This window comes from Carcharodon carcharias, chromosome 5 (assembly GCF_017639515.1).
Source record: "Carcharodon carcharias isolate sCarCar2 chromosome 5, sCarCar2.pri, whole genome shotgun sequence".
NCBI lineage: Eukaryota > Metazoa > Chordata > Chondrichthyes > Lamniformes > Lamnidae > Carcharodon > Carcharodon carcharias.
The window spans coordinates 84,141,370-84,165,380 of record NC_054471.1 but is presented as its reverse complement, the minus strand read 5'-3'; the positions used below and the strand labels follow the sequence as shown (position 1 = coordinate 84,165,380).

General features: G+C 43.2%; 1 protein-coding gene across 1 annotated transcript in view; it reads left to right on the top strand.

Moving 5' to 3' along the window:
- Positions 1–300: 300 nt before the first annotated feature.
- Positions 301–24,011, top strand: part of col9a1b (collagen, type IX, alpha 1b) — a 200,552-nt gene continuing 176,841 nt past the window's right edge. The window contains 6 exon segments of the mRNA XM_041187359.1: positions 301–359; positions 672–793; positions 2,550–2,668; positions 14,950–15,042; positions 15,283–15,337; positions 17,117–17,249. Of these exon segments, the coding sequence (XP_041043293.1) occupies positions 301–359; positions 672–793; positions 2,550–2,668; positions 14,950–15,042; positions 15,283–15,337; positions 17,117–17,249 (581 nt within the window).

The following is a 24,011-nucleotide window of genomic DNA, read 5'->3' as shown; positions in this document are numbered from 1 at the left end:
CAACAGATATCTCACTCGAGCCTTCAGACATACAGCTAGGTCACCAGGATCCATGATCCTGATGTGGTCCTCCTGCAGCATGAAAGAGAAATGTGGTTAGCATGGGTGTACTTAGCACCTTTCCTGGCCCTGTGTGACCTCCCCTTAACACTTCCCTGAGAGTGCTGGTCACCCCTCGGATTGCCACAGATGAGTGTGCTGCATGGCTGTACTGGTCAGTCTGTGAGATGGGGGAGACAGCTCCTAACCAGGATACTGAGATTGCAGGGGGCTGTGAGCACCACCAACAGTGACTACTACATGGCCAGCATTGGTGAGGAGATTGTACAATATGTGCAGTCCGACTGCTCTGTGGTCCAGTAAAGTGGTTGTAGACTTGCTGTCTGTGCTGAGGTAGTGGGGGGAAAGGTCTGGAGGGCTTGGTGGCACATTGGTGCCTCCGCATTGGTTGTTCAGGTGGAAGGGCTAGGAGCCCAACCCCAATCATATCACTGTGGCTGTGCCTGAACTGCCTCAGTTGCAGAGGAATGGTCAGTTTGTACAGGTGTCCCTAATGTGTAACTACTTCCCTCACCTATCCTGCCCCCCACCTCGGTTGCTTGGGTGTGGGATCCAACACCAGGGCAGCAGTTGCCCCCGGACACCAGCCTGTTCCCTCCCTTCCCACCCAGAGTACAGTTGCCTCCAGGGCCAAGCAGCAGTTGCCCCCCGGACACTGCCCTCCACGACTACAGTCACCTCCGGGCCTGGACAACACTTCATCCTGGCACCCATGAAGCTTGCACAGCAGCAGGTGACCCTGCCGAGCTCTGCAGAACATTGCTGTTCACTCACCTCCAATTCCCCCAATATGAAGGCTGCCAAGTGCTGGTTGCCCATGTGCTGTTGTGAAACATGTTGATGTGCTTTCCCACTGACATGGACGGGCGATCTGGCGAGGGGTCCAGAGCCTGATGGGATGGCCTTTTAATGAGATGCTGATGTATTACAATGAGCTCCCCGACGACCATTGGCAGGAAATGTGGCCCACTGTTGGCGGGCTGAGCAGATAATTGCGACCATTGTGAACCATCTGCCTCCTATCATGCCCACTGCTAGCAGGTATGGAGAAGTCCACCCAAGGCAACTTATTGGAAGTGAGTCTCACATCTGCAGCCCCTTTAAAAAATAATTGCAAGTAATTTGCAATCTCCAGCATTCTTTGGTTTTGAACTGCTAATTTCAAGTTTCTTTCACATTTCAATGATTTTGCCAAGTTAATGCATCTCCTCACAAGACCATCTGCACTTTAATGAGACATAGATTGAATGGACCAAGGGAATGTTAATAGTGGTTCTTTGTACCAATATTTAAAATGAGCCACTTTCTTGGGATTTTTCTTCATAATATATATGCTCCTTAATTGTTCAGCAGATCTTGAAGGTAGTTACTTGTAGGTTTTTTTTTACCAGGAGGTCATGTGTCTGCATTGGTGGACTTGAAAAGGGAACAGGCTAGGAGACTGTAAAATATTGTAGTCTCCAGGCTTTTTAAAAGGCATAGATGTACTGCCATTTTCTGCTGCTGTTCCTGCAATCAGTGTTCTATTTAAACCGGTTTCTCTCTGGCTCTTGGAGTAAAGGATTTGTTATCTGACGCTCACCTGATCAAATACTTCGATTAGTCCGCCCAGAATCATTTAAAGCTAGAAGCTATTGATATACAATGGAGCATGGATGTGGGAATTGGATGGATGAATGGATGGTCTATTCACAGCTACTTATGATGAGCTGGCTTCTGTAGTCTTCTTTTGTTAAGCATCAAGCTTGAAGTCAGGAAGTCTCAATCTATAGATTCTGAGTTTTGGATAAGCCCAGAAAAAATAGCAGGTGTAAATTCCACATACAGGTTTCATCTTGGTATGTCCATTCAAGGGGGAGCCATCTTAGCCACTTTTTGATGTTCTTTATAAAAAGAGAGCAATTCCAGAAAATTCTATCCATGTTTAAATTTATGAATATGACATGCCTTTACTGGGCATGACAGTATCAAACGCTTTTATGAGATCGCACAAGCAAGGTAGAGTGGCGTTTGCTGCTCTCTGCATTTCTCTTGAAGCTGTCTTAGGGAAAGGATCATGCCTCCCTCGGATTCGCCTGCTCTGAAGCCACATTGTGCCTCTGGGTATATTCTGTTGGCTAGTCAGTGGAGCATCCTTAGAATGACTCTGATAAAGTGACAGTGGTACTTACATATATAAAAACAAAAAAACTGCGGATGCTGGAAATCCAAAACAAAAACAGAATTACCTGGAAAAACTCAGCAGGTCTGGCAGCATCGGCGGAGAAGAAAAGAGTTGACGTTTCGAGTCCTCATGACCCTTCGACAGAACTTGAGTTCGCGTCCAGGAAAGAGCTGAAATATTCTGGTATTTCAGCTCTTTCCTGGACTCGAACTCAAGTTCTGTCGAAGGGTCATGAGGACTCGAAACGTCAACTCTTTTCTTCTCCGCCGATGCTGCCAGACCTGCTGAGTTTTTCCAGGTAATTCTGTTTTTGTTTTTTTGACAGTGGTACTTGTTGCGATCTCCGCGATCGCCTTAGCTCTTGTAAAACGTGATAATGTTTGCATCACACATATCCTGTGGGACACAGCCTCCTCTCCAGCAGAGGACTGGGAGATGTTGGAGGTGTGACCACCCAGACTTCATGCATTACAACAGCCATTACACTTCAAAATGACTTCATTGGCTGTAAATTGCTTCGAGACATCCTGAAGTTGTGAAAGGTGCTATATAAACATAAGTCTTTCCTTCTATTTTCATCAAAATCAATCATTTTTTGAAAGTTCCAAGAATCTGCCATCGGCTCAAACTCCGAGATGAGAATTTTATGCCAGCAGAATTTTACGGTCCCACCCCCGCCGCGAGGGGCCATAAAATTCCGCCCCATGTATTAGATCGATAAAAAAGTTAAACAGGACAAATCTCGTCAAGAGCTACAGCGACGCGGGCTGAATTATTTCACAGTTTCCTCCTCAAAGTCTGGACACGGCACTTGTTGGGCAGAATTGCAAACGAGAGAGAGCCTCATTGGTCCCATTCTCTCAGCTCCGTTCACACTCACACTCGATTTGACGAGGTCCAATTGTAATGGGAACAAACTAAGGGTTCCCGAAGCGAGCTTGAGGCGCGCCGAGTTCAGCAAGTGAAAATGCAGCAGATGTAAGGCAGTCAGGACAGCCAGCCTCAACAAGAACTAGGCTCGGTGCCGGTGCGGATCACAGTTGTCCATCGATTATCCCCCGTGCACTCTGCATGAAATGATCAAGGACTTCCAGAGCTGGACATCAGGAGGAAATTGCCTGGAATTTATTTCAAAGGCCAAATTTCAACAAGCCTGTTAGAGAAGATGAGGAGAATCAGATGGTCATTCGGCTGGTAGGAAAACTACTGTCAGACAAACTTAATGCTGACATTTTTACAGCTGTAGAATAATTTGGGACCATCCCTTATTTACGCTCAGTGAAGTAGCAGGAAGAGAAACGTGAAGGACAGGTTTGAAAGCTGGAAATACATTAAGAATAAGGATCTGGAAAAAAAAAACTCTGCAATACCTTCAGTGTAATGAGAGATCCCAAGACGCTTCAGAGGCAATTTGCAATAAAATTTAACACCCCTCCACAAAAGGAGACAGGTGATCAAAACAGAAACAGAATTACCTGGAAAAACTCAGCAGGTCTGGCAGCATCGGCGGAGAAGAAAAGAGTTGACGTTGAAGGGTCATGAGGACTCGAAACGTCAACTCTTTTCTTCTCCGCCGATGCTGCCAGACCTGCTGAGTTTTTCCAGGTAATTCTATTTTTGTTTTGGATTTCCAGCATCCGCAGTTTTTTTGTTTTTATCCAGGTGATCAAAAGCTTGGTCAAAGAGGCAGGTTAAAAGGAGGAGACTGAGGCCAAGAGTTTAGGGAGGGAATTCCAGAGTTGTAAAAATCAGAGATGCTCAAAAGGCTGGATTAAATGTGTGGGCATCTGGGAAGGTTGGGGGCTGGAGGAAAGTCACTGTTCCAGGAGACATTAACTTTGAAAAAAACGTACTTAATTTGGGATTTTAGGGTTGTAGTAAAGTTTGGAGTTAAAGTATTAGTGTTATTGTATCATTTACAAAGCTGATTGCACACTTGGATTTAGGATTGTATTTTGGGTTCCAGGGCAGTCCCTGTCTATTGCTGCTGTCTCAGCATCATGGTAACTTCACGACCGGCCGCAACTCACCAGCTCTTTATGCGTAAGTACAATGGGTGACATAACATCCTCAGACCTCTCTTAGACATCCTCAGTACTCAACAACAAAAGCTTCAATGTGCAACATGATGAGGGCATGACCCCCCCCCCCCCCACACTGTTGACTAAAGTACATTGATAGTGTGTGAGGAAACCCCTTCCCACTTCAACCTCCAGTGAAATCTTTCCATTGACCTGGTCTTTAGAAAGGTTCTCTTAGATTTCTGAGTTAACGGTAATTCTCACCACATTTTAATCTCTTGACATGTTTCTTCTCACAAGTTTGGGTGCCTGTGATCTGCCAGTCGTGCTGTTTCTGTGATGAGAGGATGATCTGGAAGCTCTTGGCTGGAGATGGCTGCTAGTTAGGAGGAGTTTGATGGACTTAAGCTGACAGGTGGTTACAGTACAATCTACAGCAACGAAACAAATTACAAGGCATATACTTTTGCTGCCTAGGCAGGTAAAATTTGTTAACAGTTTTCCAATCTTAATGATAAATCTTGTTCTTTGACCTGGTCAAGTCTTACTCATATTTTGAAAATGTATGAAAATTGCTATTAATTCTCAAATTATCCATTCCCTTCAAAATCCTGACTTAATCAGCAATCAAAAAGAAAGCATGCCTTGCATTTATATGCACCTTGCATGACCACTGGATATCTCAAAGTGTTTTACAGCCAGTGAAGTACTTTTGAAGTAATGTAGGAAACACAGCAGCCAATTTGTGCACAGCAAGATCCCACAAATAGCAATGTAATAAATACCAGATAATCTGTTTTTGTGATGTTGATTGAAGGATAACATTGTCTAGGACACTGGGAGTAACTACCCTGCTCTTCTTTGAAATAGTGTCATGGGATCTTTTACATCCATCTGAGAGGGCAGACAGGACCTCGGTTTCACATCTCATCCAGAAGACAGTGCAGCATTCCTTTAGTACTATATTAGAGTGTCAGCCTGGATTTTTCTGCTTAGGTCCTGGAGCGGGACTTGCACCTGGAACCTTGTTATACAGAGGGGAGAGTGCTATCAACAGATGCACATAATGTTTCTTAAGATATTGTGTTGTCTATTCATGTTGTCTATTCTCTGGAACTTTGGACCTGTTAATAGCCTTTAACGTTATCCATTTGTTTAAGTTATCATTATATGGCATCTCACCGATGTCGCCCATGGTTGCCTAATTTCCTCTCAATTTACTCTATCTGCAATGCAGTTGATGGCTCATCCTTGACTCTTTATCTACTAATTTCAGAGTTTCTAGGACCTGTCCACTCTGTCACTGTATTCCTCCTTCATCTCAATGATCACCTGCAGTCTTCATTTAACCTTATTATTTTGCTGGTGATTCCACTCTCCATTCATCAGTTTCCTTAAGATTGCATGTTCATTGTCATCACAGCTTCTTGACTGACTGACTGAATCACTACATGGTGACCTCCCCATGCCCTTTGATGTGGCAGTGAAAGTCTTGTTTCTGTTAGTTCTTCAAAAAACATCACTTCAAGCTATCACAAGTCCAATCCACAACTCCCACCCCTTATTGGTGCTGCAAATATTGCAAAATACTGCAGTTGCTGGAAATTTGAAATATAAACATAAAATGCTGGAAATACTCAGCAGCTCAGGCAGCATCTGTGGAGAAAGAAACAGAATTAACAGGCCTGATTTTCAATTCAGGGCTGGGCACTGGAAGCCCGGATAATCTCTGGGACCTGACCCTGTGCCGTTCACATGATGCTATTTTTAAATGTAAATACCCTAACTCGGTGCCCAATCAGTATTTCTGAACATCTCCAAGAGGCAGGAGCTGCCTATAGAGCATGAGCGACAAAGGTAGATGGCAGCCATGATGGGCCCTGCTGATGCCTTGCTGAAGAGAGGAAGCAGCACATTGGAGGACCAGCACCCTGAATGCTCACAAAAATGGCCAAATGAGAGGTGACGCGCAAGGTCTGGCACAATTTCCCCCAGGTCCCGCGATTTTCACTACATGAAAATAAACTTTCACTTCTTACCATTCTGAACCTATTGAAAATTCCATTCTCGCCCTCCCGTTAACAAACTCATCAAGGAGCTTAACTGGTTGATAATTGGATGTGAGTAGGTTCCCGACACCTGCCCTCACTTTGAAAAGGCGTTGTGATCCAGGGATGCCCTCCAGGAACATCCTCTTCAATTTGTGCCCCCACCTGTGCTCACTCACAAAGTGCTTGAAAAATTGCCCTAATGTTTCAGATCAGTGCTCTTTTGTGGAAACTCTTATTCAGGATTGCTTCAATCTAAGTCCATTTCCACCTAGCGCTTGGGCCTAAATCTTCTGGTCGGCGTGCGGGGATGGGCCGCGCTCGCTGACCCGCCCAACGTCACCATGTGTCATTCCGATCTTCAGTTTGGCAGGCGTCCACCGGAGTCAGCTGTGCGCCTGTCGAACTGTCAAAGGCCTATTAAGGCCATTTAACAACCAATTGAAACAATTAACAGGGCTGCCCGTCCAACCTTAAGGTTGGTGAACAGGCGAAGAGCCCCGGTGGCCTTTACATTTATCATGAAATCTTATCCACGGGCGGGATGAGGTTTCATGAAGGTTTATAAATTAAATAAAAATTTTTATTGAAACACATAAACATATCCCAGCTCATGTGACTCAGGGAGATTTCCACACTCTTTTGCACGCATGCGCGAAAGAGTGCAGGCCACAGCTTCCCCTTCTCCCCCCAGTCTGCACAGATAGCGCTAAGCGCTTCCAGGTGTGCATCGCACTGGGTGGGCCTTAATTGGGCCATAAAATGATGGCGCACAGCTGATCGCCAGTGGCGATCAGATGCACACCCGCCCCCGCCTGTTCCCACCAAGCCTGCACGACGGGGAGAAAATTCTCCCTTTGGTCTCACTGTCTCCTCTGATCGCAAATGTCAATTGCCAAAACTGCCTCCAACAAATTCTTTCATGACAAATACGTTTTTTTTTGCTCCCCTTCTTGTAATGTTCAAGTCTGTCCAAGGTCTGAATTCTGTTCCGCATTGTCCAACAGCTCTCCAGAACTCTTGGCTCGGATACTAGATAAAGCTTGTCATCTAATAGATATTTGCTGAGTATTTCCAGCATTTTCTGTTGATAATTCAGATCTCCAGCATTCACAATATTTTTCCATCACCCTTTTTCTTGCTGACCTATGTTCATTCCCAGTTAAGCAGCATCTTGGTTTTAAAATTCTCATCCCAGTTTTTAAATCCCTCCATGGCTTCACTCCTCCCTATCTCTGTAATCTCTTCCAGCCCCACAATTCTCTGAGATAGCTATGCTCCTCTAGTTCTAGACCTTGAATATCCAGTATTTTAATTGCTCCACCATTGGTCATCGTGCCTTCCGTTGCCTCGGCCTTAATCACTGGAATTCACTCCCTAAACTCTCAGTTTCTCTACGTCTCTCTCCTACTTTAAGACACTCCTAAAACCTACCTCTTTGACCAAACTTTTAGCCTAATATCACCTTTTGTGGCTCAGTTTCATATTTGTTTGATAATTGCTCCTGTGAAACACCTTGGGACACTTTAATGTGTTGAAGATGCTATATAAATACAAGTTGTTGTTGTTGCTGTCTCATGTCTGGCCTCCAATCTCCGTCTCATTTTTCCCTTCACTTGTGCATCATAACTTGTTTCTTTCTCCTTTTACCAGTACTAGTATGCTTAGAGTTCTTTAAGCTTACCTGTCATTCTTTCAAAGCTCTAAAAAATGCCATCAAAGATACTTCTATTCCCTATGTCATTACTGTTTTGAAATCAAGGTACATCATGCAACTTCATACTTGCCTTGGGTCTCAGAAATGGGATCTCTTTATCATGTTTGCTTTTTCCTTCTTAGTTCCTAGGCAAACCTAACATGCTCCAGTGCCATCTCTACTTTCAGGTTGACCTTGGCTCTTCTTCCTGTTTTTCAGTCTTGTCCATGCCCTGCATTATAAGCCTCACCACTTCATCCTTTGTATAATTTATTTTTTGGGTGTTAGTGGTATTGACAAGCTAGGCAGTATTTATTGCCCATCTCTGCTTACTCAGGGTACATTAATGAATTAAAAGCAAAATACTGTGGATGCTGGAAATCTGAAACAAAAACAAAAATTGCTGTAAAAACTCAGCAGGTCTAACAGGATCTGTGGAGAGAAAGACAGAGTTAATGTTTCAAGTCCGTATGACTTCTTCAGAACTAAAGAGAAGTAGAAATGTGGTGAAATATATACTGTTAAAGGGGATGGGCCAGGTGAAACTGGATAGAAGGCCAATGATAAATGGAGGCAAAGATTACAAAAGATGTCATAAACAAAAGATCAAAGGGGTGTTGATGGTGGTGATACTGGCTAAAGGAGGTGCTAACGGTGACATTAAGAATAGAAAACAGAATGAGCAAGTGACAGATGGCTCTAGTGGGGGTGGGGTGGGGGGAGGGGATGGTATGGGAAAAAAATCAAAATAGGCTAAAAGGTGGGGATAAAGCAATGAATGGAAATAAAATTAAAAAATAATAATAGAAATAGGTGGGAAAAATATATATAGAAAAATTAAAAAAATAAAGATTGGAAAAATGGGGGATCAAAAAGGGGTGAGGATGATCTGAAGCTGTTGAACTCAATGTTAAGTCTGGAAGGCTGTAAAGTGCCTAATCAGAAGATGAGGTGCTGTTCCTCCAGTTTGCATTGAGCTTCACTGGAACATTTCAGCAGGCCAAGGACGGATATGTGGGCATGAGAGCAGGGTGGTGTGTTGAAATGGCAAGCGGTAGGAAGATCTGGGTCAAGCTTGCGGACAGACCGAAGATGCGAGCTGCCCCCACCCCAGCACCCCTGTCGTCATTAAGAATTATCTATACAGTGTGGTATTGAAGTCAGACCTAGGTCCAAGCAGGCAATGGAGACCTGATGGGAAATAACCCTAAAGATCATTTGTGAACCAGATGAGTTTTTATAATCTGGTGACATTTTATGGTGCCAACCTACTAATTAACAGATGTATTAAATTAATTTCACAATCTGACATGGCAAGAACTCAAGATCTTGGGTTTCTAGTCTAGTACCGTTACCACTAGACTACCATACCCATAGATTTCTCAAACAAAAACAAAAATACCTGGAAAAACTCAGCAAGTCTGGCAGCATCTGCGGAGAGGAACACAGTTAACGTGTTGAGTCCGAATGACCCTTCAGCAGAACTAAATAGAAATAGAAGAGAAGTGAAATATAAGCTGGTTTGGGGGGGGGGGGGGGGGGGGGGGGGGGGGACAATAGAGCCAGTGATAGGTGGAGATAACCAAAATATGTCACAGACAAAAGGACAAAGAGGTATCGAAGGTGGTGATATTGTCTAAGGAATGTGCTAATTAAGGACAAGCAAGGTACAGATAGCCTTAGTGGAGTGGGGTGAAGGAATCGAAAAAGGATAAAGGGTAGAGATGAAACAATGGATGGAAATACATTTAAAAATAATGGAAATAGGTGGGAAAAGAAAAATCTATATAAATTATTGGGAAAAAAAAGGGAGGATTGGAAAGGGGGTGGGGATGGAGGAGAGAGTTCATGATCTAAAATTGTTGAACTCAATATTCAGTCCGGAAGGCTATAAAGTGCCTAGTCGGAAGATGAGGTGCTGTTCCTCCAGTTTGTGTTGAGCTTCACTGGAACAATGCAGCAGGCCAAGGACGGACATGTGGGCATGAGAGCAGCGTGGAGTGTTGAAATGGCAAGCGAAAGGCGGGTCTGGGTAATGCTTGCGGACAGACCGAAGGTGTTCTACAAAGCGGTCACCCAGTCTGCTTTTGGTCTGTCCAATGTAGTGGAAACCACATTGGGAGCAACGAATGCAGTAGACTAAATTGAGGGAATTTTGCCAGATTTGCTTTTGAGTTTTTCCAGGTATCTTTGTTTTTGTTTTGGATTTCCAGCATCTGCAGTTTTTTGCTTTTACCATAGATTTCTCAATTCTTCTATTAGGATTACTTATTTTGCAATAACAAACACACTAGGCATTTTTATTGGTCAAGTATAGCATTGGGATGGTACACATACACTCAATTTTAATGTGAAATGTAAGAATAGTGTGGAATGCTACTGTCCAGAAAGTTAGTTGATGAAGAATAAAACAGAAGCCAATCTTTACACACTTATATAACCATTTATTCACAGAGATATACATTACAAGCAAGCACCTCCTAAACCTCAGCCACAGTATCATCCTGTTCCTGTTTATAAGTTTTTTACAAACACGTTTCCATCTGTTTCAGATGAAGTTACATTGTTTCATAGTTTGCCATTATGAGATTTGAACACTTGATACTCTTTTGAGTAAACCTGTTTCCATCTGTTTCAGATGAAGTTACATTGTTTCATAGTTTGCCATTGTGAGATTTGAACTCTTGATCTTGGGGTTACAAACCCCAGTACCATAACCACTTGGCTATTTAGGCCAAGCTAAATTATGGCCAGTGACCCTGCAATTTCCATCTGTTTCAGATGAAGTTACATTGTTTCCCATTGTGAGATTTGAACTCTTGATCTTGGGGTTACAAGCCCAGTACCATAACCACTTGGCTATTTAGGCCAAGCTCTGTTCCTGTTTATAGGGGCACTAGTGAATCCCTTGTTCATGCCCACCACCTGCATACAATTAAACACACTTAATATACAACTAACAGATTCCTTTCCCTCCCTTTAAATAGAAAGTAGACTTAGTATGAACACTAAGGACAAATTAAATTGAAAGACTTCCATAATATGTTCAAATAATTAGACTGTGAGCTGCCCCCACCCCAGCACCCCTGTCTTCATCCACACATTTTCTTCGTGAAACAGACGGTGGATGATTTGCATCCACCCTTTTAATTTTACAAGCCAGCAAGGTCGATCTGTAACCTTTTCAGCACTCACACTTTTTATAGACAGCATATTATCCCACAGTGGATAATTATCTACAAAACATTCAATGGATATACAGTCTTTGGTATACCCATTGTACAGAATCTTACTTAAAATACTTGACAAATAAAATCCCTCATTCACTCTCTTCACAAGACCAAGTGTTTCAGCAGCCTAAGTACTTTTAACAACCCTTTTTTATTTTCTTAGCTTCCCAAGCTAAAGGACAACAGTTCCCATTCTTGTCCATCAGAAATAATATGAATTCAGCTACACTAGAATACCTGTCAGGAAGCATCACCAAAAAATATCACACCCTGGAAGCATCATTCAGGCAATGGACCCATTTTATTTATTTTTTATTTCCATGGTTTTCCTTCTGAGAGGAGGTTTCAGAAACAGTTCACTCTGAAAAGTATCAATCTGAAAAAATATGGCTTTTATAGTGATTGATCTACATTCTCAAGAATATTTGGCTGAAAGAGCCAAAAAGATTTTCAAGATTATTTTTCCAGCTGTGAGAGAATCCACTCTAACGTCTGTACCACTCTTCAAAAGCCCTAGTAACTAGCCTCACTTTAGCCTAATATGTCCCATCTCCGAGGACTTGTTCACTACAAACCTGCCAATGTGACAAAGCAGGTTAACCACCATGCGGTATCACAGAATAAAGCCCAAACTCTCCCCAACCATCTAATTCCTTTGTTTTGTCTCTCTTATTAGATTATCCTCAGGTTTATTGGCAGCTACCAAACTTCACAATCCTGAGGACTTTTGCTTCTAGTTCTATTCCAAGGCTGTTCTGTAGCCCTCATTTCATTGGCTAATCTATTCAACTACAGCTCCAACTTATCTTTTGGAATTACTACTGTGAGATCTCCATCTTGCACTATCAGATGCTCTTACTCTAATCTGACACAAGAATTACTTCTGAACTCACTATGAGTGACTTGCACTGTCCTTTCCTATTCTCCACTCTTACATCCCAAACTGTCCATTATACATTCTGTACATGTCAGTGCACTGTCATTGCATCTGCTCAGAGTGATGCTGCTTTTAACTCTCTTTGAGGTTAGCCATAGAGGAGCTCAGGTGCTCATATGCCTAAGATATGTGGGGACACGTGTCACAGATGGACCCCTCCCATGACTCTACACTGCCTCAGGGGACTCTGATATTTAGGCACATATCTCTCACTGTTGCTTCAGAGATATCCATCTTGCTTGCTTACCCGAGGAACTGCACCTCCACCCAACAAAGCACGGTATGTCTGTCCTCCACCCACTGAGGGGAGTTGCCCACAGCTGTCTCTGCCTCTCTCACCTCCTCCATGGATTGTTGGTGACCCTGCCACTTGTTGTAAACTCTCGCGAGGCCTCACAGAGGTGAGTGTATCTGTATCGGCGGAGGGTATACTTGACTGATGGAATGTTGCTGGCTCGGATGCATCTTCCTGCATTGGAGAAGTTGATGATGTCATTCTGTCACGTGTTAGCTCCCCCTCCACAACTCATTCTTTGGAAGACATAAACTTTTGGTTAGTAAAGCTCATCTCTGTCAGCAGCTGAATCTACAGAGCTGCTGCTGCCCATTCGACGTATAGGAACAAACTGAGGAGAAGGGATTCCATCTCTGTCCCCTGGAGATGGGAAGATCCTTTCACCTTGTCTTTGATGAAATCCCATCTTGTCATCACCAAGTTCCTGATGCGCTGCCACCCTGGTAATGTGAAAGGCCTCCTCCTCCTCCTCCATGGACACTGACACAGCTGGATGGTGCACTCCATCGCCTGAATGGGCCCTTTCCTTGGAGTTGTGGGCTCTTTTCTCCTGAAAAATAGAGTGAGAGATTTAAGACCTTGGTTCCCTCCTCAGCCACCCCCAGTGGGTCAAATACATGTGATTTCACTGCCTTCAGCACCACGTCCTCCACCAGAACTTGTGTTGTGAGCTTTCCCAATGACTCATTAGTATTCCTGGCAGACAGATTTCCAATGTTCCTCAGCACTACACGCAATCAGTTTGCTCAGCTCTCAGATGTACTACTGACTACAGAACTAGGGATCTTGCATTGTTGCATTTCCAGATCTCAGAAGGTCATCAAATTGCTTCTGTCATTGTACCCATGCCCTGCTGCCAAAGCTGCAGCTGCTCACTTCATGAAGCATCTCCAGCCATGCCTGCTTCTTCAGGCTGGTTGGCCTTCTCCTGCTGCGTTCCAGAAATGGAAAGCTGCGCCCGGCAGCCAACATCTCTGAAAGCATCTCAAGGGAGGTGTCTGGAAAATATGATCCATAAGAACCTTTTTTTTATTCATTCATGGGATGTGGACATCGCTGGCTAGGCCAGCATTTATTGCCCATCCATAATTGCCCTTGAGAAGGTGATGGTGAGCTGCTTTCTTGAATTGCTGTAGTCCATGTGGTGTAGGTATATCCACAGTGCTGTTAGGAAGGAAGTTCCAGGATTTTGACCCAGTAACAGTGAAGGAACGGTGATATACTTCCAAGTCAGGATGGTGTGTGACTTGGAGGGGAACTTCCAGGTGGTGATGTTCCCATGTATCGGTTGCCCTTGTCCTTCTAGATGGCAGCGGTCATGGATTTGAAAGGTGCTGTCTAAGGAACCTTGGTGAATACCTGCAGTGGACCTTGTAGATGGTGCATACTGCTGCCACTGTGCATTGGTGGTGGAGGGAGCGAATGTTTGTGGATGGGTTGCCAATCAAGTGGGCTGCTTTGTCCTGGGTGGTGTCAAGCTTCTTGAGTGTTCTGGGAGCTGCACTCACCAAGGCAAGTGAGGAGTATTCCATCACACTCCTGACTTTGCCTTGTAGATGGTGGACTGGCTTTGGGAAGTCAGGAGGTGAGTTACATGTCTCAAGATTCCCAATCTCTGATCTGCTCTTGTAGGCACAGGATTTATATGACTAGTCTAGTTCAGTTTCTGGTCAATGGTAACCCCCCAGGATGTTGATAGTGGGGGATTCAGTGATGGTAATGCCATTGAACATCAAGGGACGATGGTTAGATTCTCTCTTGTTGGAGGTGGTCGTTGCCTGGCACTTGTGTGGCGCAAAATTTTCATGCCACTTGTATATTTATTTGGATTTTGCCCATGTCTTATTGCATTTGGACATGGACTGCTTCAGTATCTGAGGAGTTGCTAATGGTGCTGAACATTGTGCAATCATCAGCAAACATCCCCACTTCTGACCTTATGATGGAAGGAAGGTCATCGATGAAGCAGCTGAAAATAGTTAGGCCTCGGACACTACCCTGAGGAACTCCTGCGGTGATGTCCTGGAGCTGAAATGACTGACCTCCAACAACCGCAACCATCTTTCTTTGTGTGAAGTATGGAGAGTTTTCCCCCTGATTCCCATTGACTCCAGTGTTACTAGGGCTCCTTGATGCCACACTCAGTCAAATGCGGTCTTGATATCAAGGGCAGTCACTCTCACCTCGCCTGACTGCTGCTGGCCCGTTGCTCTCCTCACACTTCCATTCTGAGATAAACTGGTGACTACAATAATGATTGCTGTTTGCCCTTTAACATGAGCCCACCGAACCCAACTCCTACCTCCTCACCTTGTCTGCTGCTCCAATTGGGCATTGAACATGCCATCAGGCCATTAACTTGCCATGTTTTTGAAAATTGCGTCGATCATCAAGTGCTGATGTGGAGCAGGGTCATGACCCTGAAATGAACCTGGGGTCCTGACCTTGAAATGAAAATTCAGCCTAATGATGTTCACCTTGTGTGCTCACTTACCCAGGGTTCGTGTGACCTGGCCCACCAACACAGCTTTACAATTACTCTGTCGTCCTCGTTAGTAACTGATGTCATTTTGGCTTTTGGACATTTTGAGGTAATCTGAAAGATCTTTATCCTTCCTATGAGTACACTTACATAAAGAATGTTTCTGACTTCTGCCAGACCGTTCCTAAATTTTATAAAAATGAATCACTACGGAAAATATGAGGAACTTAACTCATGGCTTCTCACTTTCCTGTTAGCTTGTTTAGTTTGTCTGAAATGGGGAATGAAAAGAACTGGACATTAACTGACTTATGTTTTTCTAGAAGGTAACGTGGATTCTGCCTCTGAGATTGATGAAGGCAGTTCATGTCCTCAGATTGACTTTGAGCAAGATGATTTACCAGGTCAGTGCATACTGTGGACGGGATTTTCCGCCCCCACCTGCTGTGTCACTGTATGTTTTACTGTTTGAAAGAACATGTCTGTAGCCTGTTTGTGTAAATAGGTAAAAGGCAAAACCCCTTACTGCTATGGAAACAGGTCTCACTTATAATAAACAACAATAACTTGCATTTATATAGCACCTTTTACTCCAGTGAAATGTCTCAAGGTACTTCATAAGAGTGAATATCAAACAAAATATCACACTGAGTTACATAAGGAGCTATTAGGACAGATGACCAAAAGCTTGGTCAAAGAGGGCCCAGTGGAAGTTGAGACAGTATGACCACCAAAGAGGTGGGGTGACAGCCTGGTGTTGGAGACAATAGAAGGTGAAACATCAGGAAACAACACACTGGGTTGGAGAAGGACCTATAAGGATGGACAACATCAGAACCTGGACAGAGGGAGGAATGGGAGCAGTGCACAGAACTGCAGTGAACAAAGAGAGATGCCTACAGCCCCTCGTGATCTATGTCTAATTAAAGATGGATGACCACTGATGATGGAGTGATTAACATTGGGGATGTAGAAGAGGCCAGAATTAGAGGAACTCAGATGTCTTGGAGGGGTGTGAAGCTGGAGGAGATTACAGAGATAGGGAGGGGTGAGGCCATGAAGAAATTTGAAAATAAGGAGTATTTTGAAATTGAGGCATTTTGAAGTAAAGGTAATCTCCACTTGTTCAAAGTGCACTTCCTAGTCCAAACAGTCAGAACAGATTTAATGACAAAAAACATACTAGCACAAGTACTCTTTATTCAAAGTATCTGTCCAGGTGATTTTCCTCTAATTTAAATAGTGTGGTCATGGGCTTGTCCCATGTGTCAGCCATCTCAGTCTTGCTTCTTGAGTCAGAAGGCTGTAGGTTCAAACACAACTTAGCTTGAGCACATGATCCAGTGCAATACTGAGAGAGGAGCTTCACAGGAGCATTCTCAACATTGGAGGTGACATTTTTCAGATGAGACATTAAACCTGAGGCCTCAACTCTCCTCTCAGGTGGACGCAAAAGATTCCATAGCAATATTTGAAGAAGAGCACAGGAATTCTCCCTGGTGTGCTGGCCAGTGTTATCCTCAACCAGCTTTACTCAAGCACAGATTAGCTGCTCTTTATCACATTGCTTTTTATGTGGGAACTTGCTGTTTCCTACATTATAACAGTGACTACACTTCAAAAAGTGCTTTCTTGGTTATAATATCCTTTGGGATATCCTGTGGTTGTGAAAGGTGCTATATAAATGCAAGTTTTTTCTTTCTTTCATTTCCCATTATTAAAACTGCTTTTTTTGTTTCTATCTATTAATTGCTTCCCACAGCAAGGTTAATAATTCAAAATACTGGAAGTAGTTAGAGAACTGGCGAATGAAAATGTGATCACTGATGTGAAGATTTTGGGGGCAATTTTCAGCTTCACTGCCTGGGTGGCTACCTGCTGGAGGAGGTTGCCTGTAATAAAAACAGAAAATGCTGGAAAAACTCAGCAGGTCTGGCAGCATCTGTGGACAGAGAACCAGAGTTAATGTTTCAAGTCAAATGTGCCTCTTCTTCGGAACTGCTTTAGAGGCAGGTTCTATAACTGCTTCATTTTCATCCCATTGATTTCAGTGGAAAGTAAGGCAGGGTCCTGGGGTCTGCCCCACTGTGTGATTGTCCAGGCTGCCAAGTTGAAAATGACCCCCCATTATTTGTAAGCTCACGCTATTTTCTAGTAAGTTTGAAAACATTTGTTTGTTGCAGTGTTTGATATAATTTCACAGTTTCGGTTAGACATGGCACCCCCTGAGAGTGGCATTTACAAGGTGGTGGGATCCACTCCTTTACAAGTGGCTTACAAACTCAACTAAGAAGTAAATTTCACAGTTCCAACCAGGTACATCAAAATAAAATAACATTTAATAAATAAAGTAATACAATTTTTGCAAATCAGTCAATTTTTTAGAATTTCACATCAAGAGTGGAATTTATTCTCTCTTTTGTTATCACTGTTCTAGCAGGATTAATGAATTCATGCTCCTGATTAACAAAGCCCCACTATGCACTCCTTGCGTACAAAGCTTTCTGCTGCCATGTGTACTTGTAACATTTACCCTTTTATAGATGCTGATTTACACATGCTATCACAAGTGCACATGAAAGGTCAGCTTAATGTCAGAACTGGAATTGCTCTGAATTAGAGTTCACACCTGAGGGGTAAAGGAGGGCATCAAGGGACTCAGGTAAATGGAGGTGAGGTACAGATCAAACTGAATCTAACTGAATGGTGGAACAGACTCGAGAGGATGAATGGCCTCCTCCTGTTTGTATGTTAGCCTATTTGTTCTCCTTAAAGAGGTTAATGTATTTCTAACAAAAACAAAAATTGCTGGAAAAACTCAGCAGGTCTGACAGAATCTGTGGAGAGAAAGACAGAGTTAACGTTTCGAGTCCATATGACGCTTCTTCAGAACTAAAGAGAAGTAAAAATGTGGTGAAATATATACTGTATAAGGGGGCTGGGACAGGTGAAGCTGGATAGAAGGCCAGTGATAGGTGGAGGCAAAGGAGAGATTGCAAAAGATGTCATAAACAAAAAGTCAAAGGGGTGTTGATGGTGGTGATATAGGCTAAAGGAGGTGCTAATGGTGACATTAAGAGTAGAAAGCATGGTGAGCAAGTGACAGATGGCACTTGTGGGGGTGGGGTGGGGGGAGGGGATGGTGTGGGAGCAAGGATCAAAATAGGCTAAAAGGTGGGGATAAAACAATGAATGGAAATACATTTTAAAAATAATAATAGAAATTAGTGGGAAAAAATATATATATAAAAAATAAATGAATATTTGAAAAAAGGGGGATCAAAAAAGGGTTGAGGATGGAGGAGAGAGTTCATGATCTGAAGTTGTTGAACTCAATGTTAAGTCTGGAAGGCTGTGAAGTGCTTAATCGGAAAATGAGATGCTGTTCCTCCAGTTTGCGTTGAGCTTCAATGGAACATTGCAGCAGGCCAAGGACAGACATGTGGGCGTGAGAGGATGGTGGAGTGTTGAAATGACAAGCGACAGGAAGGTCTGGGTCAAGCTTGCAGACGGACCGAAGGCGTTTGGTCTCTCCAAAGGAGAGGAGACCGCATTGGGAGCAGCGAATGCAGTAGACAAAATTGAGGGAAGTGAAAGTAAAGCGCTGCTTCACCTGAAAGGAATGTTTGGGGCCATGGATAGTTAGGAGGGGGGAAGTAAAGGGGCAGGTATTACACCTTCTGTGATTGCACGGAAAGGTGCCATGGGAGGGGGTTGAGGTGTAGGGGGTGATGGGGGAGTGGACCAGGGTGTCCCGGAGGGAACGATTCCTACGGAATGCAGACGGAGGGTGGGGAGGGGGGGGGGGCGAGAGTGGTGAAGGGAAGATGTGTTTGGTGGTGGCATCATGCTGGAGTTGGCGGAAATGGCGGAGGTTGATCCTTTGAATGCGGAGTTGGAATGTATTTCCAGCACTTTCTCTTCATAATTTAGATTTCTGATATTTGCAATTTTTTTCTTATGATGAGTGAATACAGATAATATACTTGGGAAAGGAAGGATGATGAGAAGATGGAAGGGTGGAGGAGTGGTGCAGTGAATGGCCAGGCTAAGAAAAAGCCTGATCGATGAAATGACATCTGAACTGGTTGGAAAATGTAAATTTGGAGACAGCCACTGCATTAAATATTTAGCTAAACATCGCCACCTTGTGTTTGTGAGATAGTTGCACAACAAGACCTGCTGAGTTTTTCCAGGTAATTCTGTTTTTGTTTTGGATTTCCAGCATCCGCAGTTTTTTTGTTTTTATCTAAGGTAAAATCGTAACTGGCAAAGGTTACAGGGAAGCTTTTCTTTCACAATTAACCAATGAAAAATCATTAGGTTTAACAAGGAGCAGTCAATAAAACAAATGGTTAAGTGATTTATAAATGGAAAAGAAAGAATTGCATTTCTACAGTACCTTTCATAATCTTAGGACATTTGAAAGCGTTCCACAGCCATGAAGTACTTTTGGAGTGTAAACACTGATGGAATGCAGAAAACTCCTGAGCCAATTTGTGCACAGCAAGCTCCCACAATCGGCAATTAAATAAAATACGAGGTCATCTGCTTTTTGAAGTTAGCTGAGGGATAAATGTTGGCCAGCCCAGAAGAAAAACAGGATGAAATGATAACAAAAACCTTTTTAAAAAAAATAAGAAAAAGTTGAACTAATATAGATTCATTCACAAACTCAGGATGTGCCAAATGAAGGGCTTTTGGGGTGTAATCACTGTTGTATTGTAGAAAACATGGCAGCCAGTAGCACACAGCAAGCTCCCATAATCAACAATGTGATAAGGATCAGATAATTTGCTTTTTAAGATTTTGATTTTAAAAGTAAGAAGTAATATTTGAAAAGTAACTCTATTCTTAGTTATATTTTGAGATCGTCCTGCAAATTAACTGCAAAGAAGTGCAGTAATTTAAAACCATAAAAAACTCTTGTGCACAGGAAAACTTGTCCTTTGATTAAACTGGGCATCCACTTTCCTGACATTTCACCAATACCCTTCAGACCTCTCACCAATATCCTTCAGTCCTTTTCACCAATATCCTTCAGTCCTTTTCACCAATATCCTTCAGTCCTTTTCACCAATACCTTTCAGTCCTTCTCACCAATACCCTTCAGTCCTCTCACCAATACCCTTCAGTGTCTCCCACCAATACCCTTCAGTCCTCTTCACCCATAACCTCAGTCCTTCTCACCAATACCCTTCAGTCCTTCTCACCAATACCCTTCAGTCCTTTTCACCAATACCCTTCAGTCCTTATCACCAATACCCTCAGTCCTTCTCACCAATACCCTCAGTCCTACTCACCAAAACCCTTCAGTCCTTCTCACCAATACCCTCAGTCCTACGCACCAATACCCTCAGTCCTTCTCACCAATACCCTTCAGTCCTCTCAGCGATACCCTTCAGTCCTTCTCACCAATACCCTCAGTCCTTCTCAACAATACCCTTCAGTCCTCTCACCAATACCCTTCAGTCCTCTCACCAATACCCTTTAGTCCTTCTCACCAATACCCTTTAGTCCTTCTCACCAATACCCTTTAGTCCTTCTCACCAATACCCTTCAGTCCTTCTCACCAATACCCTCAGTCCTCTCACCAATACCCTTTAGTCCTTCTCAGCAGCACCTTTCAGTCCTCTTCACCAATCCCCTTCCACCCCTTCTCATCCCAGGTGAAAAATTGTCTTCTCAACTCCCCTCTTAGCCTTCTACCTCTTACCTTCAATCTATGCCCCCTGGATATTGACTCCTCTTCTAATGGAAAAAGTGCCTTCCTATCCACCCTATCTATGTCCCTCGTTATCTTATACACCTCTATCAGGTCCCCTCTCAACCTTTGCTGCACCAAAGAAAACAACCCCAGCCTTTCCAATCTTTCCTCATAGTTCAGACCCTCCACCCCAGGCAGCATCCTGGTGAATCTCCTCTGCACCCTCTCCAGTGCAATCACACCCTTCCTATAATGTGGTGACCAGAACTGCACGCACTACTCCAGTTGTGGCCTAACCGGTGTTTTATACAGTTCCAGCATAACCTCCCTGCTCTTGTATTCTATGCCTCGGCTAATAAAGGCAAGTATCCCATATGTCTTCTTAACCACCATATCTACCTACCCTGCTACCTTCAGGGATATGCACACCAAGGTCTCCCTGATCATCTGTACTTTCCAGGGTCCTACCATTCATAGGATAATCCCTTGCCTTGTCAGCCGTCTCCAAGTGCATTTTCTCACACTTTTCCAGGTTGAATTCCATTTGCCGCTGCCCTGTCAACCTGACCAGTCCATTGATATCCTCCTGCGGTTTACAGCTATCCTCCTCACTATTTACCACCTTACCAATTTTCGTATCATCTGCAAACGTCTTGATCATACCTCCTACATTTAAGTCCAAATCATTTATGTACACCACAAACAGCAAAGACCCCAGCACTGAGCCCTGTGGAACCCCATTGGAAACAAACTTCCAGTCACAGAAACATCCCTCCGCCATCACCCTCTGCTTCCTGCTTCTCAGCCAATTTTGGATCCAACGTGCCACTTTGCCTTGGATCCCATGGGCTCTTACTTTCTTGACCAGGCTGCCATGAGGGACCTTATCAAAAGTCTTGCTAAAGTCCACGTTTGGCACTCTGTCTTGGCAGGAGCTGCCCAGTAATTGTCTGAGGCAGCGGAGGTGGAAACTGTTCAGCTTGCGTAAGTTGTCCATGCCTTGTTACTGTAAAGGAGGATGCTGAGAATATAAGCCTGGCATATGCGGAGCTTTGTAATTTTGGTTAGTTTGTTGTTGATCCACACTCAACTTCTCAACTTTGACATGACAGCTGCAGCCTTGGCAATCCTGGTGCTGATTTCGGCATCAAGGGCTGGTAATTGTTGATCCAAGGTATGTGAAGCTGTTGACATCCTCTAGAGTGAGGCTATTGATGTTGATGGAAGGTGGGGTCTCTACATCCTGGCCCATAACTTTGGTTTTCCTAACATTGATTATCAGCCCAAAGTCCTTGCGTGTCCAGGAGAACTGATTTACAAGCTGTCGCAAGTGAAATTCTGTATGGGAAATTCTGTATGACACCAGCGCGGTGTCATCAATAAATAGCAACTCATAAACTAAGGCATTATGCACTTTGGTCTTGGTGTCCAGTCTTGCCATCAGCTCTGGCATGCAGGTAGATATCCTCATTTGAGTCACTGAAAGTGTACAATAGCAGCATGAATAAAATTTGCTAGAGAGTTGGTGCCAGGACACAGCCCTGCTTTACCCCACTGCTGATCTTGAAAGCCTCCAATGATGCTCCATTGTAACTGATGAAGAAATGATGCTCAGGAGTCCAGGCAGGCAGCCTGTTTTCCACAGAAGTTTAAAGAATCTGTCTCTGCTCACAAAGTTGAAAGCCATGGTGTGGCCTGTGAAGGCAAGGTAGAATGGTCTGTGCTGTTCTCAGCACTTAACCTATAACGGCTGAGGCGAGAAAATCATATGATTAATTGATAGCACAAATAGAAATAAATGAGTACAGTATGATCGCTATAACAGCGACAAGGTTGCAAGGTGGCCAAGGCTGAGACCTGAATATTCAAGGATATTTGACATTTTGGAAGGACAGGAGGGAAGGAAAAGGAGGTGGGGTAGCTCTGTTAATAATGGATAAGATCAGTATAGTTATGAGAAATGATCATGGTTCAAAAGGTCAAAATGTAGAATCAGTTTGGATGGAGATAAAAAAAAAGCAAAGGAAAGAAGTCATTACTTGGAGTAGTTTATAGGCCCCCTAATGGTAGGTATACAGTAGGACAGAGTATACAACAATAAATAATCAGGGCTTGCAAGAAAGCAACTGCAATAATCATGGGTGATTTTAATCTTCATATCTACTGGACAAATCAAATTGGCAATGGTAGCCTGGAAAATGAGCTCATAGAGTGTATTTGGGACAGTTTCTTAGAACAATATAATCTGGAGCCTATAAGGAACTAGGCTATTTTGTACCCAATAATGTGTAATGAGACAGGATTGATTAAAAACCTCATAGTAAAGCAAGAGTGATCATGGCATGATAGAATTTCACATTCAGCTTGAGAATGAGAAAAGATTCCTTAACTCATGTCTTAAACTTAAATAAAGGCAATACAGGGGTATGAAGACAGAGTTGGCTAAAATGGAATGAGAAAATGGGCTAAAAGGTGAGATTGTAGAGAAGCAATGGCAGACATTTATGAAGATATTTCATATCTTCTCAACAAAGATATTTCTCAATAGAGATATATTCCATTGAGGAAGAAAGACAGTACCAGAAGGATGCATCATCTATGGCTAACTAAGGAAGTTAAGGATGGTATCAAATTGAAAGAAACACTGTGCAATGCTGCAAAGATTAGTGGTAGCCTAGAAGAATAAGAAAGTTTTGGAAACCAGCAAAGGATGACTAAAGAAAAAGAGGGATATATGAGAGAAAACTGGCAAGAAATATAAAAACAGACAATGAATCCTTGTACAAGTATATAAAAAGGAAAAGAGTAGCTAAAGTGATCGTTGGTCCCTTAAAATGTGAGACTGGGGAATTAATAATGGGAAACAAGAAAATGGCAGAGACTTTGAACAAGTATTTTGTATCTATCTTTATTAGAGAAAGCACAAAAAGTATCCAAAAAATAGTTGAAAATCAAGAGGCAAAAGGGAAGGTGGAGCTTAGAACAATTACAATCAATATTGAAAAAATATTGGGAAAACTAATGGGACTAAAGGCTGACAGGTCCCCTGGACCTGATGGCCTGAATCCTAGGGCCTTAAAAGAAGTGGCGGCAGAGATAGTGGATGCATTTGTTGTAATCTTCCAAAATTCCCTAGATTCCAGAAAGATCTCAGCAGATTAGAAAACTGCAAATGTAACACTACCATTCAAGGAAAGAGACAGAGAGCAGGAAACTATAGGCCAGTTATTTGCCACTGAGAAAATGCTAGTATCTATTATTAAATAGGTAGTAGCAGGACATTTAGAAAATCATATTACAATCAGGCAGTCAACATGATTTTGTGAAAGGGAAATCATGATTGACAAACTTATTTGGGCTCTTTGAGGAGG